General features: G+C 40.1%; 2 protein-coding genes across 2 annotated transcripts in view; one reads left to right on the top strand and one right to left on the bottom strand.

The window, feature by feature from the left end:
• The window catches only part of slc49a4 (solute carrier family 49 member 4), a 29,009-nt gene extending 21,596 nt beyond the window's left edge, over positions 1 to 7,413 (bottom strand). Inside the window, exons 1-2 of the mRNA XM_030786914.1 lie at positions 7,023 to 7,413; positions 1,661 to 1,754 (exon numbers count right to left, since the gene is read on the bottom strand). Coding sequence (XP_030642774.1) covers positions 1,661 to 1,754; positions 7,023 to 7,317 — 389 coding nt within the window. The 5' untranslated portion in view covers positions 7,318 to 7,413. The remainder of the gene's footprint in view (positions 1 to 1,660; positions 1,755 to 7,022) is intronic.
• Positions 7,414 to 8,430: 1,017 nt separating this feature from the next.
• Positions 8,431 to 17,025, top strand: hspbap1 (hspb associated protein 1). Its single transcript, XM_030787574.1, has 7 exons — positions 8,431 to 8,614; positions 9,389 to 9,573; positions 11,843 to 11,979; positions 12,999 to 13,170; positions 15,149 to 15,232; positions 15,739 to 15,849; positions 16,443 to 17,025. The coding sequence occupies exons 1-7, from the start codon at positions 8,431 to 8,433 to the stop codon at positions 16,992 to 16,994; spliced, it is 1,425 nt and encodes a 474-aa protein (XP_030643434.1). The 3' UTR covers positions 16,995 to 17,025.
• The last annotated feature ends 656 nt before the right edge of the window (positions 17,026 to 17,681 follow it).

Here is a 17,681-nt window from a genome sequence, read left to right as displayed (position 1 = left end):
AAAAAAAAAAGATGTATGGCTGTATATGGAAATCAGTTATGATGGTCCTTGTGGGTATTATTTCCCTGTGTAAAATTATGTTTGCTGGAACCAAATTCCTACACTTTATTCTCATCTTAGAAAAAACTGTCTTCAGAAAATGGGATCCGGCATTCAGTGCTATAAGTATGTGTGAATTAAGGATGAATTTGTCAAAAGATGGCATACAACAGCATTTAAGGCCTAGGTAACACTCAAATTAATCCATTAAGGATATAAGACAATGAGGTGAAGAAAGGTCTAAATCACACTCATTTCACGATTAATAAAGGGTTGCTAAAACTATACTGGCTGAGCACATAATTCCATAAGCTTTAAAATTCAGGAACATTTCAGGAACAGTACATGAAAGTTAGAAAGTTAAAGTTAAAATCTGTGGAAAATGCCTGGAGAACACTTGGATACTTCATGTAGCAGAGGAGAGTATCTAACTTATTACGTGATTTGCTACTTGGAGGGAAAAAAAGCCCATTTTGTATAATGCCATCAGGACAAGTGGCAATTTCAAGTTTTGGCAGACAGAAAGAATCCATTTTCAATTTGAAATAACCTCTTTTCATGTTCATACTTTTGTCTAATATTAATATACTGTCACAAGCTAAAAAAAAAAATGCATGCAAAATTTCTTCATTTTCACCCACAGGGCTCTACATCATCTGAATAGAGTTCATTAACAAGCTTAACTAGAAACATAACAATTGGGAGTTAGATAAAATTATCTTTTGAACCTAGAGTCATTCAGATGGTCCAGTCTGAACCTCCATAAAATGCACTGGTACATCCTAACAAAGAAAAACAGACTGAGCCACTATAAAGGAAAAAAAATGCAATGGAAGGTTTCTGTGGAAGAAAAAGATATGTTTTTTTTTCCCCGCAATGTAAACGGTGCTAATAAAAAGCTTAATGCGATAAGGCAGAATACAGATGACACAAAGAACACACAACAGAGAGCAGACAGCCAAGCATCTCAAAGACTTCAATGGAATTCTAATCTCAGGAAGCAAACACTGCACCTCAGCCCAACTTGGATTTCTGGGCCCTGCAAATTAAAATGAAAAGAGACTGTTTGAATACATGGATTCAATGCAGTCACATAACAATAAGCCATGGGAAATTGACAGTTTGTTAATGTTGACATTCATTTCAATCCATTCAGCCACATTCAGCAGGGCTCCGCCAACACCATAAAATGTTGCAGTTTAGGGCCAGTCAATTAGTACGATGACTTAGTTTCTATCTCTCATAGGAATGGTTAAGCAAACGCCATTTGTTTGACAATCTTCAGCAGCCTTCAGGCTAAGCAAGATAACAGAAAGTGTGGAACACTGACTTCTTTCAGATGACAGAATATCCCAGAGTTGAATGATGTAAAATCATCTCAGCATTCCCCTAGAGAAGCTGACTGTCCATCAAACGTCTGGACCTGCCAGATTTTCCACAGACACCGTCACTCAGTGCAAAACCACATGAGAACCGTCAATACCTTGCACCGTTACACTGGGCTGTGGCGCTAACCACAAAAGAACTCACACGAACGTTGGTTTGATATCTCCAAGTTAAAGCATGATGCTTTTGTTTACGTATTTACTGACTTATTTACAGCGGTCGAGGGGAGACTCACCAGCGGCGGTACTGTAGCTCGCTGATGGGGACGCAGCGTAGGCCAGAACCGAGCACCATGAAGACAGTTGAGAGCAGAAGCGACGCCCGTAACCCTGAAATTACAGGACACAACAAATGGAGAAACTGAGAGTCAGTGCATCAGTTCGTTACACATCTAAACCCCATTTATGTCACAAGAACCGCCTCTAGTTCTGCTTATAGATCTTATCAAGCTTCCTACTGTGTCCAAAGCCTTAAAGCGGGAGAAATAAGAAAACAGTACAGCATGTAATGAGTGTGACAGGGGTGATACCAATGAAAAACCATGTAAAACATACTTTGCGTGAATTATGCAATGTGTATTTAATATTACGGATTTATCAAAAGACCGGCGCCGTTGACTTTCTGTTTCAAAGAATTGGAGGAATTTGCATTTGCCTCTTTAAACGGTTTAACCATATCCAGAGGGCCTCCTGAGAACCTTCACTCCTAGTCTCCGTCTTTTGAATTAGCACAGCACAGCAGGCCAGAACCCAGAACTCTCAGTACTGTTTGATATGGAAACAGGCATACTGTTTTCAGAAGGGCATACAGCAACCCTGGGGCAATGTCTGGGCCATAAGAAACAGGCATACTGGTGAGGTGCTGTATCTGTAGACAGGGACTGAAAGTTAAGTCACAAAGTTTGCTGCGAGTGGCTACGGACAGGCAGTGTCCACAAACAGTAATCTCCCACAGTTTCAGGTTTAACATAATCATTGAGGTGTTCAAGGGTATCTAGACATCTCACATGCTTTTTCCGTGTCTCGTTGCTGGGTGAAAGAAAAAAAAAAAAAAACCTGAGCAGTTGTTTTTGTATGTTTCAGCTTTCTGCTTTCCATTTGTTTTAGACACAAAGCATGTGTATGATTTAAGAGAGGCTTCAACTCAGCTTTTCCTGCTCTTGTAGTTTCTACTTTTAGTCATGTGGGGAAGCACTCTGCTGAAGCTAGTTCACATAAGGGCATTACAGAAACAAGTCACTGCCTTCATTCAGCGGCTCGGAAGCCTTCTTTAACTGATTCTGAAAGCCATGCAGTGAAAAAATGGCTTTGTCCCTATATGTTGTGTTTACCCGTTTTTTTGTTGTTGTTTGTTTCTTTCTTTGTTTTTGACTTGACAAATAAGGGAAATGACTTCTTCTCTTATTTTGTTAGCCTTTTGATTGATACAGTAAGCTGCTTCACAAGAAATTTGACACAAAAACACAGATATTGTCCCATTTATTAGTATTAATAATGAGTTTAACCAAAATTGAAATACGATTTTTCTCAACAAGCACGTACTGTACCTTTTTTTTTTGTAATTTTAATTTGTCAACATCAGCATTAAGCGTACTGAGAGAAACTTCCAGAAAAGACATTGTAAATCAGAGATAAAGACAGAGCTACTGTTTGGTTTTGCTCTAGAAAACATTTACAATGAGAACACCTCGCTTTCGACCGTTCTTTGATGTGCCACCTGTCAACTACCAAATGACAAAAATGAGCACACACACACACACTAGTGTGTTCTTAAAAAATAGCCTAACGGTGAGCTGACCAGCTGTTTCACAGTCTGCACAATTTTCTTTCTCTTTTCCTCAGGAGTTTCCAGTGTATGAGAGGCACGATGGCTCACACTACTCACACTTCAGTTCATACCTCGGTGTCTGGGCCACCGTTTGATTTGTAACACGGTACGGCCTGACAGAAAAGTGAACCGACCGACAGCTGAAATCTTACTTTGGATTTCATTTAAACACATCAAAATGTGAATGAGGCAAGAGGGTCTTCAGTTTCAGGTCTGTCACTCCAGCATGCTGTTTCAGCAAGAGAGAGAGAAACACATGACGACTGCAAAATAATGATCGACTACTCTGACCTTTCTCAGATCAATGCGTGGCTACTTTGCTATGAATATAGGCATACATCAGAGACGCCTGTAGATCAGATCTACTCTTTTTGCTCCTATGGACTCAAATATTCCAAAATAACTTATAACATTATTTATGGTCTAAGTAATGACACCAGGTGTTCTGTTGTTATTTAACATGGTTACTCGGTCTGCTCGGCGGCAGAGAAAATCAGATAAAGGATACATGCACCACAGGATGAGCATGGCGCATGCAAAAAAAAAAAAAAAGAAGAAAAGAAAAGAAAAGGCATATCAGTTTCAAAATATTGCTCGTGTTATTATTCATGATCAAAACCACACACAGTGTAGAATGTTTTCGTAGACAAAGAGTACGAATGTGATTTCGTATCACATTCAAACTGGGGGACAAAAAAACAACAACAACAAAAAAGCAATACATGGGCTGGGGTGAAAAAAAAAAAATCCACGGGTCACTGCACATGCACCGTGGACCGCATCAGTAACTACAGAACCAAAACACGGTTTTCTGTCTCAACACAAAACTGCTAGGCCTACATGTCTCAAATATGTATAGGCTGTTTATATACATATTTGAGACATGTAGGCAGACATAGATAGGTATATAAATAGATAGAGAAATAGAGAAATACAGTGGATATTTTTGAAATTCCAGTTCAGAAACGTCGACAACATAATATGATGGCTTTTGAAATATTTTCAATTTTAGTCAATGTGTTTTCCAATTTCCAATTCTGGAAAAATCAACACTACTTTTTCTTTAACATTGTTCTGAGGACTGGACATCACATCATCCAAAATGGCAGCTCTTTTCTGTAGACAGAGGTCAGAAGGAGACACTGAGCAGCAGAAACATGTTATTAGTGAAAGTGTTTGCACTAGCAGGACAGAAAATAGCAAGATAATGAACCGTTTGTAATTGGTCAAGGACTGGCAGTTTAGGAGTTATCACTAAGTGTGCTGATTTGCCTTGCAATATGAGTCAGAGTCACACACTGCTACCAGGTGTCACCTCTGAACTTTGAGTCTATTGTCTGATTATGAAATTATGCTCCGTCTCAGGCCAGCTCCTGTTTGATTTGTGTTTAAGAGCAATCTCAGTCATGTTCTGGGAATTTTAATATTTGAAATCACAATATGGCGTTTATTGCTGTGCCTCTCCGACTCCGATGTAATATTATCTCCTGCAAGATGCTTCTCTGCAGAACTTAAGGACAACAGGTGTACACTTTATGGCACGACTTACACAATGCAGCCTTCAAGAGTAAAAACACATCTGACCTAGATGTTAGGTAAATGTAGGACAAGAGAAATTTGGGAAAACACATATCTAACAAACAGAAGAATTTGAAACAAATGCTCTAGCAAGAGCTTCACACCAGACATTAGGAAATGAATATAAAGGACCTAGTGGGTTACACTTTCATTCTGAAGTGAAAAGTTCCCACAAGGAAGTAAGGCCTTAAAGATTTCAACATGATTTCCCACACTACGTGCTCTGCTGAACATTTAAGACAGTCTACAATGTTGAGCAGCTCCGGTTCCTGTCAGCTTTTGAGTGGTTCATCCAAAACTTCGGTTTTGCAGGAGGCCATCCTGTCTGAACAGGACACAGCTCACATCCCACATCCACCCACCCTGCTTTCTGTTCCCCAACTACCCAAATGAGAACAGGATCATCCACAAACATGACTGCTATGTTATAACTGCCTTGGGCAGATCATCTGTGTTGCCTTCATGAGAGGGATCCAAACAGCTAGCACTTTCCCCATTTCGGATGGGACTTAACGTGAGCTGAGCCTGAAGCGTGTCTCTGGCCCGAGAGATGTGGCGACATGGCCTTAGAGAATTTAAGAATCCACGCTCAGCATAAGCCAAATTTAAAGAAATTAAGGGAGCTGTTTAATACTAAATTCAGGGTCGTTCAAGGAAATATGTTTGGTTGAATCATTTGGACCGGAAATATACGACTGTAAAGGGAAACAGCCTGTACAAATAAAATACATGATGCAAAGTATGTTATTATTCACAGACATATACAGTTCACTCACAAGTCATCCAAAACTGAAAAGAAAAATAATACTGACATTATGAAAAAGACGAATAATGCTTTTTGATTCCTTTATGACTTGTAAGTAATACTTCAAATATGTAAAATCATCAGATTTCATGAGTTGCCTCTGCAATGAGCAGGCAGTTGACCTTTTGTCCACAGGTTTAAAACAGGCATTAAAACTGTTGCTCACAAAGGGACACAAATTTAAATTATGTAAAGATCATCTGATGCGTTTGGGCGTCAGCGGTCAGGCGGATGGCACAGAGGAACTGGTTTTGTGGCTTTTCCGCATCCTTCAACATTGTATAAAACCTTGGAGTCATTTGATGTCAGCCCTCGAGAAATTACATGAGCAGGACAATGTTGTTTTAGGACAAACACTTCAAGTTCCCTCTCTAAAACATGAAGTGTTTTCACTAGATCTAATTTGTGGTGACCTACATTGTGATAACTCTTACACTATCCTCGTGCTCTGATTCAGATTTGCACAAACAACAAGATAATACATTTAGGAGATGCTGCTCAAGATTATAGGCCAACTGTTTGCCATACAGACTACACATGTCAAAAAAAGCCCCAAAAAACATTATACAACAACAGCCAAAAACTGATACAATAACTATGTTTGAAAAAGATCAATTAAAAAGATCAATCACATCAAAGTCAGATGTTTCAGCTCCACTTTTACTTTAAGACGTCAAGTCCAACCACTTTTCTCAAGTAAAATCCATGAGTTAGTCCTTATCTTATCAACAAAATACCCCAATTACGTAAAATCAGGACTATTACTGAAGGCTGTTGTACCACTTTGTGTAAATCTGAAACTAAGTAAAATATTACAACTAACATTATTAGAAATGAATTTGAGGAAATATAGCCTGTATTTTAACACAAAAGGAAAAGAAGTAGCCTATTATCTGTGGAGGTGTTTTGTGACATGGTCGTACGTTGAAAATCAGACACAAAATAAGAATTATTCTGTGAATATTGTTTGTAACAGGTGTTTGGGACAGTAGCCTAGTCTGCGATACTGAGAGACTGAAATGTCACCTTAGCTTGAAGATCTTGTTTCTTGAATACAGTTTTAATTAGGAAGTTTCATACATTGCAAAGTGCTGTTAAAGAAAGCTCATGAAAACGAAATTATAGAGGACGCACGCCACATGAAAAGCAGGCCTGCCACTAACGTTTCAAGGGCTCAGACCAGTACAAGCGCTACATTTCCACCAGGCCAACGAAAAGAACATTGGTCGAATCATGATTTTGATTATAGGAATAGATTGACATCAAATCGTCAACTTGAACAGCTAGTACAATGCGAAAATGATCAATTTTAAAAATCAAATTCAATTAATCCGAACGACATTTGCACGGCAGTGGTCAATGTTGAAGACAATATTTGACAACTCACCTTTCTTATCCATTAGCCACATGAACAACAGCCATGGTAAGAATCCCACTGGACCCCACAGGACCAAAACAGCAATGTCAGTGGACGAGAAGCCGAACGCTTGTTTGGCGGAGTTCTGAATGGGGCCCCAAGTGTTCCACACAATCCCTTGCATAAAGGCCAGGGAAGAAAATAGGGTCAAAACCAGCCATCTTCTTCCATAGACTCTACTATACACTGGCTGTGTGTTCGTTTGAGGCTGGGCTGGAGCGAGCAGTGGCTCCCTTTCCCCCTCGGTGCTCTCCGCGGCACCCATTTGTCAGTCTACCGTTTTAGAAGCCTGAGAGTTATCTGTAATAACCGTCTAATAATATGTAACGTTCTGAAGCAAATGCGGGTGCTCCTTCAGTTGCCGACAAAAACAACAACAATCAACGTCTACCAATACACTCTGAACTTCACTGCGCATGCCTGTCTATGGGACGGAAATGACAAAACGACTGTGAAACTAAAACTGTGCGTGCTCCATGTTGGATTCATTTTTACCCTGACGACACCTTGATGATTCTTAACGTTGCGCCAAAATGGCCTTCATTTCACATCCTGCGCAGTTTTGAAAAAACAAAAACTGAAAAATATATTTCTCACGTGAGTTTTGTTTACCAGGTGAGGTTGAGAACATGAAGTTCCTATTCGTCTCTGTGGAACTGTACACATGAGCTACAGTGTGAGCTTTATGGAAAGGAAGTGATGGAATCTCTCATTTTTACCTTCATTTACAGAAATGTTAATACATTGTCAATGTAAGGAAGCCAAGCAGTGAAATCAAATATCAGTTTGAGATATAAATTCTCGCTTCCTGTACCGTCGTAGCAAACCTAAAATCTATGTTTCTCAGGACACTTAGAGGTGAATGGATGTTCTGGTGCTACTGACCGATTCTTAAGTTTCCCTGAGTTCTGTTTTACTGCGGTTTGCTGCAGCAGTGTTTAATTTTGCAACTGCTGACAGACAACACATGTACATAAGTATGTCTGTGGAGTTGTCACGAATACTATCACGTTTTACTCATGCCCAGTTTGCAGTGTAGCGCATGTATGAAAGTAATACATTAACTTGAAGCGTCATAGCAGAGTTAATGAAGTACAGTTGGGATTCATCTCCGCTCCAAGCCATCCGCGTGGTTGCTACGAGTAACCTACATGTCATGTCAAACTCTTGTAGACATACCTTCACCTTCACCAAGCTGCTTCGTGCCTGGTGGCACACAAGGCCTTCTTGTAGACATAGCTTGCAGCATTTTAGTGATCGAGTAACAACAAATATAGACTTATCTCTGAATAAATGTTTTTGAATCACCCTTGTGGAAATTAAGTATTGGGGAGAATTAAACTATGTACACTCTCAATTTTCTGTCTTCCTTTAAGCCATGAACACGAAGCCATTCACCCCCGAAGAAGCCCGGAAGATTGTTGAATGTCTGGAAAAACCAGCTGTATTCCTCAATATGACCACAGGCTGGCCAGCAGTGGCCTGGACTGTGGAGCACCTCTCAGCTGCTTTGAAAGACAAGACCATAAAGTTTCGTATAGGAAAAAGATGCACAGAAAAAGGTAGTTGTGACACATGTTTACAAATAACCATTCAGTACAAGAACCTTCAGACTAATTACACTGATGCTACATGAATTGCCAAACATAAAGCTGAATTAGGTCTTACATATTTGCATATTTTGATTCTCATTGTGTTCCCAAGCATTTTTTTCTCTTGTTTTTTTCACTCTTTTTCTTTTCTTTTCTTCTCTTTTCTTTTCTTTTCTTTCCTAAAGATCTATTTAGTACCTAGCAAAATTCTGGTCGGTGACTTTAAAGGTTGCTTTATGGTACATACTTTTCCTGGTAGTCCTTTGGAACAGCAGTGTCTCTTGAAGATAATTCACTGTCTGTATAACAAAGGTGGATGTTTCTTCCAATAAGGAGCAGGATGATTTGACTGCTAAATCAATATTTTACAGCAATAATTTCTGACAACATACACCGTCTCTGACAGAAGATATAATTTAATGCACTTAATTATATGTTTCATCACTGGTTATAGGAGCTGACACATTGTTCAGGAAAATGGCAGAACGAATTTAAGCCCGCACAAATATTAATTGAAGCGGCTGCAGACAATAGGCATTTAAATAGGTGTATAAATAAAACCTCATATCGTTATGATGGGCATGTGATTTTCCACATCTGTGAAATTGCAGCAATTTATCCAAGTGTCAGATTTATTGATTGATAAATATAACATTTTGAATGCTCCTTTGCTTGTGTGAAATTTACCTCTCTTTCTCTCTCTCTCTCTCTCTCTCTCTCTCTCTCTCTCTCTCTGCATTCTAGCCCCTCAGTTTGAAACTCATTGTTCATATATTGAGGCCACACTTGGTGAGTTTCTGTGCTGGACTGCTGGTCTCACTGGTTCCTGTATTGGATCTTTCACCGACTACCCCTTGTCAGAATATTGGGTTTATGCAGATTACAAATACATTGCTCTGCTATTTCAGGACAAGGACACTATGTTCCAGGTGATTCTTCCTTGTGACCTCTTGCTTTTATTTAAAAATCAAGAGTCTGTTACTGGCAGAGATGTAGGTGTATCACACTGAAAGTGGTAACAGTAAGCTTTTCTTATCTCATTGAGTTATCTGACAAGGACAAAGCAATTCTGATTTTTTTTGGCCTCCTGTGGTATCAGGTTGAGCTGAGTTATTGATTAAATTTCAGCAGAATAATTAGTGTGCCAAGACTCCTAAGAGACATGTCTTTAACTGTTATTTCTTAATCGGGCTTGCATCATTCAGGGCACTAGAAACCAGAAACTGCCCAAAATATCCTCGACGAGCTGAAAATATTTTACTCTCCCTCCATTAATGACTGGACAGCTGTATGGAGCTGTAGACCTACTATGGCAAGCACAGTGTAGATGCATCACTCTAAAGTTTTGTATTGATCTCTGAGATGCAAATACGATCAGGATTTCACATTTACATTATTATAATCTCATATGAGTGAGGGAAAAGTTGCCATCAAGGGTCATCTTTACATGTACTGTTTAAGGAAAGAGAGAGCGAGAGGTGTGTGTATGTGAGTTTCTTAGAAGCAATACATGGCCTCTGGACTGCTTTACCAATGAACGTGGCTGTGCCAGTCACTAATGCATTTGTTTTACTTCTGTCAGTCTGTTCAGAGCACATATTTAAAGGTCCACTTTAAAATGCTGAAGTGACTGCCATTTGGAACAAAAATCAAGGAGCTCTGACAGCAGTTGAGAACTAAATGTGTCCATAACTGACTTTTATATGCTTGTATAAAGACCCTTTTAAAAGTTTAGTCAGGGGTTATTTATAAGTCCGTTGTTAATATTCATGCTAGTTTCTTCACAAGCCGTTTCACTGATTCGAAATATAAACAGTATTGCTTCACCTGGTTGTAAAAAAGTGATGTTAGGAGTCAGACATATTTTAAGAGGCTTTTGGGGATGAGACATTATGTGCAGGACCAGATTTGTCAAAGTTAGCAAAGTGACAAGTGCTTTTCTCTACCAGTGGGTGGGAATGGCTGTCTCAGTGGGGAGAGTGATTGCTTAATGGCACACACCATTGGGAGATGGAACAACCTTTCTCTCCACTCCCCTACCCCTGTTCATTAATCTCACCAGCTTCATTTGGTCACCCACTGTTCCATGTGCCATTTTCCCCCCATTACTTCTTTGCTCAAAGGAAGACATTTTTTTTTTCAATGTCAACAGAGCAGTAACAACAAGCACAGAATAGCACAAACAAATACGTCAGATCTAACAAACACAATTTATTATTAATCTTTATTATCAGGATATGTATGGAAAAGATTTTAGTCCATTAGAGAAACCTTTGAGACGTTAAGGGAAATTGACTGAAATATAGTACTGTGTTACCAAACGAGATATTCTGAACTCTTCTTTTGAAAGTTTCATGGTTACATTCCAGAATTTGGTTCTAAACGGTGACAATGCTGTCGTTGTGTTTTAGAGGTAATTAGGTTCGAAAAAGATGTAGATCTTCCCTTGTTTTCTTTGGAATATGGCCATAAATGCATATGAGGGAAGAGCAGTCTTTTTTTTTCCGACTGTCCTGCTAAAGCAAAGGCCTTTGGGACAAGGAGACAGAAAAAGGCCTTTCTTAAATGATGAATAGTGCCATTTGAAGATTGCTGAAAGCCTAGATGGCCCAGTCTGTCATTTACACTTGCCTGAATGTGTTAATGGTTTCATTATCTAGGTTGGTGAGTGGCATCCCTGAGCATTTTGAAACTTTTCCTCTTTGTTATTTATCAAGCGAGCACTGACAGCCACAAATGATTCCGACATGTTGAGAACAGAGAATAAATAGGCTCATTTCTCATTTCATTTCATTTCATTTTTTTTTTTTGCAGCAGTCAGTCAGATGTCAGTAACAGAGCCATTCAAATGGTAATAAAATACTGTATTTTTAAGTTGCAAACTATGGGTGCCACAGTATTGCAGTCAGTTACCGGTAAAAATAGACTCACAGGAAAGCTAGCATGAAATTCTGTTTGTCTGTTTAATGGATCTTTACTTGTTCAAATATTCAAATATTCTGGCAATTTAGATGTTACGATGTATCTTTTCTTTTCTTTTTTTCTTTCAGAATTTTACTAAAAAACACCTGCAATATTTGTACTCTTGTGTATCACGCTATATGCTTACTCAAATGAAAACCACAAAATCCATGTCTTAGACCCACAGACCTATGCAGACTGTAGATAATGCTGATCTTTTGAACAAATTTGTTACAGGATGTTGTATGGTCAGACTTTGGCTACCCAGGCAGAAATGGTCGAGAGAGCACCCTTTGGATTGGCACAGAAGGTGCCAACACCCCATGCCACCTGGACTGCTATGGCTGCAATCTCGTTTTTCAGGTTCAAGGCAGGTAATGACACAGGGGCACACTTTACCACACTATTCTTCAGCTCCTCTCGTTACAATCCCAAATAACACCCTCTTACAGTGCCACAAATCGAAATGAAACATGTTATCAGCATCAGAGCAGGGAAGAATGAGTCTTTGAATGTGCAGGACAAAACAGCGTGTAAGGTGAACAGCTTTCTAGCACCGAGCATCTGTCTCCTTGGAAAATGGATTTGCTCAACCTTTGCAAATGACTGAGCCCCAGTTTCACCTCTTTTTGAGGAGGGGTGGGCAGTGGGTTGGGGTTTTGAGGGGTGGAGGGGGGTCAAGAAGTGGTTTTAGATGAGCAGTTCAGGTCCATCTCTAAGCCATTCACAGAGAATGTCATTTCCCCGGCACATCACCATCCAGGCGCGGGAAGGCGGAGATATGAGGTGGACCGTGCGGCCGGGCCCTCATTTAACAGGACCGGAGTCTAGGACAAAAAGCAAAGCTCCTTTCCTGCCTTATCTCTGGCTGCCTCTCTCGAAGAACATTGCTATCGTTCTGTTTCGGTAATTGGGAAATGAGACTTCGGCTCTTGCAATGACCCAAGCGCAGTAAGAGAGATATGCATATTACATTGAACAACGTGTCTGGATATTGTCCCAAACCGAAACAGAATAACGAGAGACGGCCAGTCATGTCCTACGCGTTAGGACAATTGCATTATTATTTAGCCGTGATGTTCTTCTGAAAGAACAGATACAGAACGGCCAAGTGGTTATAATGGTAAGGTATGTTCAGTGATGCCTCTCTTGAGATGCTCAGTAATCATAGCGTTCATAAGAACTTAACACCCCCACAGTTTGCAGTGTAGCAGTATGTTTTGCATGTAAAATGTTGAATCGCTATATATGCTGATGTTATGTACAATTGATTTTTTCCACAGAGTTAACATTAAAAACAGACGCAATGCAAATTCTGTACCACAGGAAACATGGCCGACGTGAATATGACTGATTTGACTGGATGCTTATAGTGACAGGTTTGTCTTTGCAGGAAAAGATGGCACCTTTTTCCTCCCGAGGACACAGACTGTCTCTATCCCACACGAATACCATACGAAGAGTCTAGCGTGTTCAGCCAAGTCAATGTCCTACAACCTGACTTGACAAAGTTTCCTGCTTTCAGCAAAGCCAGAGCCCATGTGGTCACTCTACAACCTGGACAGGTACTACTGTGTTAACCAGTTAAGCAAATAAAATGTCAATCAGATTTTTTCTTAGCCATTTCCATCAAGCAGTAATCCATCATGTCCGAATATAAATTAATTTCAGTCCACATAATTACTGCTTAGTAGATGCTTGATCATTAATAATTTTGATATTGATGTTTTGTCCTATATCAGATGTATAGTGTAGAATCAGATATATCCTGCTTATTTAACGAACATGTCTGTTGTCCTCTTTAGAAATAGCCTAGATGATTTTTGGGAAGAACAAAAAAAAAGAGCAAAATATTATGGAAGATGTTGACTTTTTAATGTTTTAGAATTTTTTTTTTCCTCTTGACTTTGGAAATTTAGCATGTCTCAACCATTATGTATATTTATCAAATTGTCCGTAAGTATCTCCAGTATGCTTATCTGTATGCTCAATGACTTTCAGAGTGCCAACTGCCGCGTCTGTCTTCTGTGTAACATGAATGGTGTTTAAATGAGATCGCCGGTACTATCTGAAAGTGTTGCTGTTGCAGCACTCAGAGTGTTTGTGTGTGTGTGTGTGTGTGTGTGTGTGTGTATGTGTGTATGTGTCTTGTCCTTCAGATGTTAGTAGTTTTTGTGCGTCCTCCCCTGCTAATGGCCTTATAGGGACAAGATGATGGCAGGACAATTAGCAACAGTCGTGCATTGCCAGCTCACATTCCAGGGGCCCTCATTACTTGCCTAGCATACTAACAACAACAAGACAAACACACACACTCCCTCACTGTTACCACTTCCTCACCACTGGTCCTTGTGTAGTTCTAAGTCATATGTATTTAAAAAAAAAAATTTCAGTGTGTTTCTTAGTGGTTTTGAGTTTTAGATAAAGTTTGTAGTTCCTCTGGTATTTGTCCGCTGTCAGAAAATGTTCTTTTGCAACTTCTTACCTCTGAACTCAGGAGTTCACAAATATAGTGATTGTTGGTTCTTTTTTCTTTTTTTTTTTTCTTTTAACAAGAGCAAGTCTATTATACAGTCTGACAGACTTGCTTTGTGATGGAGCAATGGATTTGCTTTGACGCAGAGCCAGTTCATCAGACTGCCTGAATAAAGTGTGGAGTAGGGCTGCTCGCCGTGAAATTCAGTGTTACCACTGCTTTATCCATTACATTTACATTTACATGTATTCATTTAGCAGATGCTTTTATCCAAAGCAACTTCCAAGACAAGCAGAATACAAACCTAACTTTATCCTTCAAAGAAGGTAAACCACTTCCTCAGCCACCCACATATATATATTCCCGAATGACCTCCTCGTCTTGTCCCAGTTCTTTTGTGAACAGTAATTTGAAATGACCAGATATGGGATGGCGTTTGCACTAGTATTACCTCCTTGCCAGGAGCCCACTTAAGAGGATTCAGATGAGGGCAAAGATACTTGAATCTGCACATTTCGTATTGATGGATCTGTCTCAATCAATTCATTCGAGGGCATGGTATGCATCAACCTCTTTGTTATCAGAATGGAGTGTTTGCATGAATGAAGACCGCAATTCAATCACAGAATCGATACGCTCTGTTCAGTTCAGTGAAGATTAATGCCAGATTTGGATTCGGTGCTATGCAACCAAATCAAGAGGATCTGTGAGAGGTGCACACCTGCCACCAAGTGGTTGAATGTAGAATTTGTATCTGCTTTATTTGGTTGTGCTCTGAACTAGCAAAGCTCAGTGGAACTGAAAATGTGATTTTCTATAAAGTAAGATAGTTCTGAACTCCTGGCACCAGAACTGTAAATGTACCCTTGGAGGCCTGATGCATTCTCCTTTGGATTTGCTTCATATTTTTTGCAGTAATAATTCAGTCTCTCTTTCTTTCTTTTGATACCTGGGCCCCATTTGACCCATTTTCAAATGACTGACTGTTGTCTTATTCTCCTATATTTTTTCTCAGAGCTTTTTATGATTCAAAATCCCCCCCCCCCCCCCCCCCCCCCCCATTTCAGGTGCTGTTTGTCCCTAGACATTGGTGGCACTACGTGGAGTCAGTTGATCCCGTCACAGTCAGTGTGAACTCGTGGATTGAGCTGGTAGGCCACCCTTCTGTTAATATTCATCTGTACACACTGTGGCAGTCAGCCTCTCTGAAGAGCGTTTCCTTCATGTCTGACAGTTGACTGAACGTTGGCAGTTTCACAGCGGTGATGGATGTGAAGCTCTGACGACACTCCCGTGATGATGGGTTTTGAGCAATGAGCAGGAGTTGCAGTAAAGATACCCCTGTCACTATGATTTGTTAGGACTCTCGCAGAGGACTGTGAGCCGCGTGAACCGCCTCTGTCTGCAGCCAAATGTGTATTCGGTTGGCGTTTTGCCTCCGACGCTCCTCAATAGCCGCTTTTCCGACAAGGTCAAGCGAGCAATCTGTTACATCCCAGTCTTAGACCTCGGTGTTATCACTTAGTTCCACTTTTCATCACTCCATACGTTCAGCGCCCGAACAACTTAATGTGGAAATGCACAACACAGATGACAAGAAAAACCTTCTCCAGACTGGTTTTTATAAGTAATTAAGCAATTCTTGTTTCTTCAACAGGAAGTTGACCATAAGGCCAGAGTTGGAGAGGCTCTCACGAAAACCATCGTCTGTGCCCTGAAAACCACACCCAGTCATGACAACAATGATGACTGGCTAAATCCTACTGAGGTACTTAACCCAAGTGTTTCGTCATACGGTCCACTTATAAAGGCAGTGCCATGCCATAACAAGGCTTCTCATAGCAATAAAGATGTATTTTATATTGACCACAAAAAAAACAGAAAAATGTGCCAGAAACAATTACTTTCAATTTTTTTTGAGTCTTGGTCGAAAATTAAAAAAAAAAAAAAGGAGTTTTCCTCAATGGCAGAATTGGCAGCGATGTCCAAATCCTCTTTGGCGTAAAAGGGAGGCCTCTGTCAGCCTCAGTTTAGTTTGTTTTCATTGGGGCTGGCTGTGTTCTCAGACTGCCCAAGCTGCTGAGAAAGAGGAACCAGCTGGCTGGCACAGCTCCAGAAAAGGACAATGGCCAGAGGAATTTAGGCTAGAACAACACTATCGAGATTGCTACCCTTCACTTTCAAATCGTAGAAACATTAACTAGTCAACAGTGTCCTACTCGCAAATGATTTTGTCACGGGCACGACTTGGCGACTTGTCCTTTTGTCATAATTGATATAATAAATACTGGACAGTGCTTATTTTTTTTTTTTAGGTCTTTAAACCTGTGCTGACGATTGTTTCTCTCTTTCTTTTTACAGGAGAGTGTTGCTTCGCACGATGAAAACATGCAATACTTGAACCTTGCTATGCAGGCTTACATAGGGAGGGGAGCCCACACCGGAGAAAGGTCAGCGACAGAAAACCGGGCCAGCACTCGCCCTCCAAAACGTGACTCCAGTGGATGTTTAAAAAAGCAGTCCATTGACAAGATTCCGGTTTTCACCGTCCCCTTTGGACCTCACCTCATTCCTGTCACTTATGATCGTTCTCTCCCTCGTAACCTCAGTGGTACCTCCCACAAAGAGAGACTCAAGTCACAAGACAGTGACCGTGGTTTGCCTCAGCAAAGTCCAAAAGCTCGACCTGACGATGATTGGGAACGTGACCAAGCTCTGACAGAGGAGCGGCGCCTAGTCGCGCACCGGAGAGAAGAAACTTCTCGGTCATCCGGTGACCCAGGAAAGGCAGATAATGAGAAGTGCGGCACTATATCCACCAATGATGTGCTGGAGTGTCTGGTGCATCCAGACGTCATTGCTCTGGTTGTGAAGATGATGATGGACAGACAAAATGAGATTGACTGTGGATAATTTAAAACGAAAAGCCGTAACTTCACTGTTTGAAGGGTTAGACTGATTAAGGATATGATTGGTATGCTCACTAAGCCCTGGGCTGTTTGAAGTCTATACACATGGTTGAGTGAACTGGATACATTTCATAAAAGGCTTGTTGGAAGATAATGTTAGTGAGGGATTCAGTCTCAAGTGGGCAGCTCTTTTCAAATATCAAAAGCACTTCTTTTAATACATATTACAAGGCTTTTGCTTTCAGGACAGTTTTTGTACAACACATTTAAACACACTATCTCAAAAAATCAATAACACGATAAAAGGGATTGCTACCTTTTTTATTGTACAAAATTTCCACACATTTCCACACAAACAGAATATTATTTAAAGGTTTTAAGCAGCGTAAGTTAACACCATCTAACAACTCCTGGTCTGGAGAGGTTAAAACATCTGTCAGTAAGGATCATTTTTCACAGGAAACTCTTTTTTTTACAAATATCATGTCCAAATTCTTCACTGCATAATGTTTTTGTCGTTGATTAAAAACATCAGTATTTCCACATTATTATTGCTGTAGTGGCATAACGTAATAAAACCAAGACCGAAGCACGCCATTGTCAAATACATCATTTCTGCTGATATTCGTGTTAAAACTGTCACTCATAGAGGATTTGTCTGTCAAAGTGCCACGTATTATTATACAAGATG

The sequence above is a fragment of the Chanos chanos genome, chromosome 10 (genome assembly GCF_902362185.1).
Source record: "Chanos chanos chromosome 10, fChaCha1.1, whole genome shotgun sequence".
Classification (NCBI taxonomy): domain Eukaryota; kingdom Metazoa; phylum Chordata; class Actinopteri; order Gonorynchiformes; family Chanidae; genus Chanos; species Chanos chanos.
This window is presented reverse-complemented; position numbering and strand designations above follow the sequence as displayed.

Bases quoted from the DNA above. Each gene is read 5' to 3' on its own strand.
- hspbap1 (XM_030787574.1), top strand. From the start codon at position 8,431: ATGAACACGAAGCCATTCACCCCCGAAGAAGCCCGGAAGATTGTTGAA. The intron at 13,171-15,148 runs GTACTACTGTGT...CCCCCATTTCAG, and splicing joins TCACTCTACAACCTGGACAG to GTGCTGTTTGTCCCTAGACA. The intron at 15,850-16,442 runs GTACTTAACCCA...TTCTTTTTACAG, and splicing joins ACTGGCTAAATCCTACTGAG to GAGAGTGTTGCTTCGCACGA.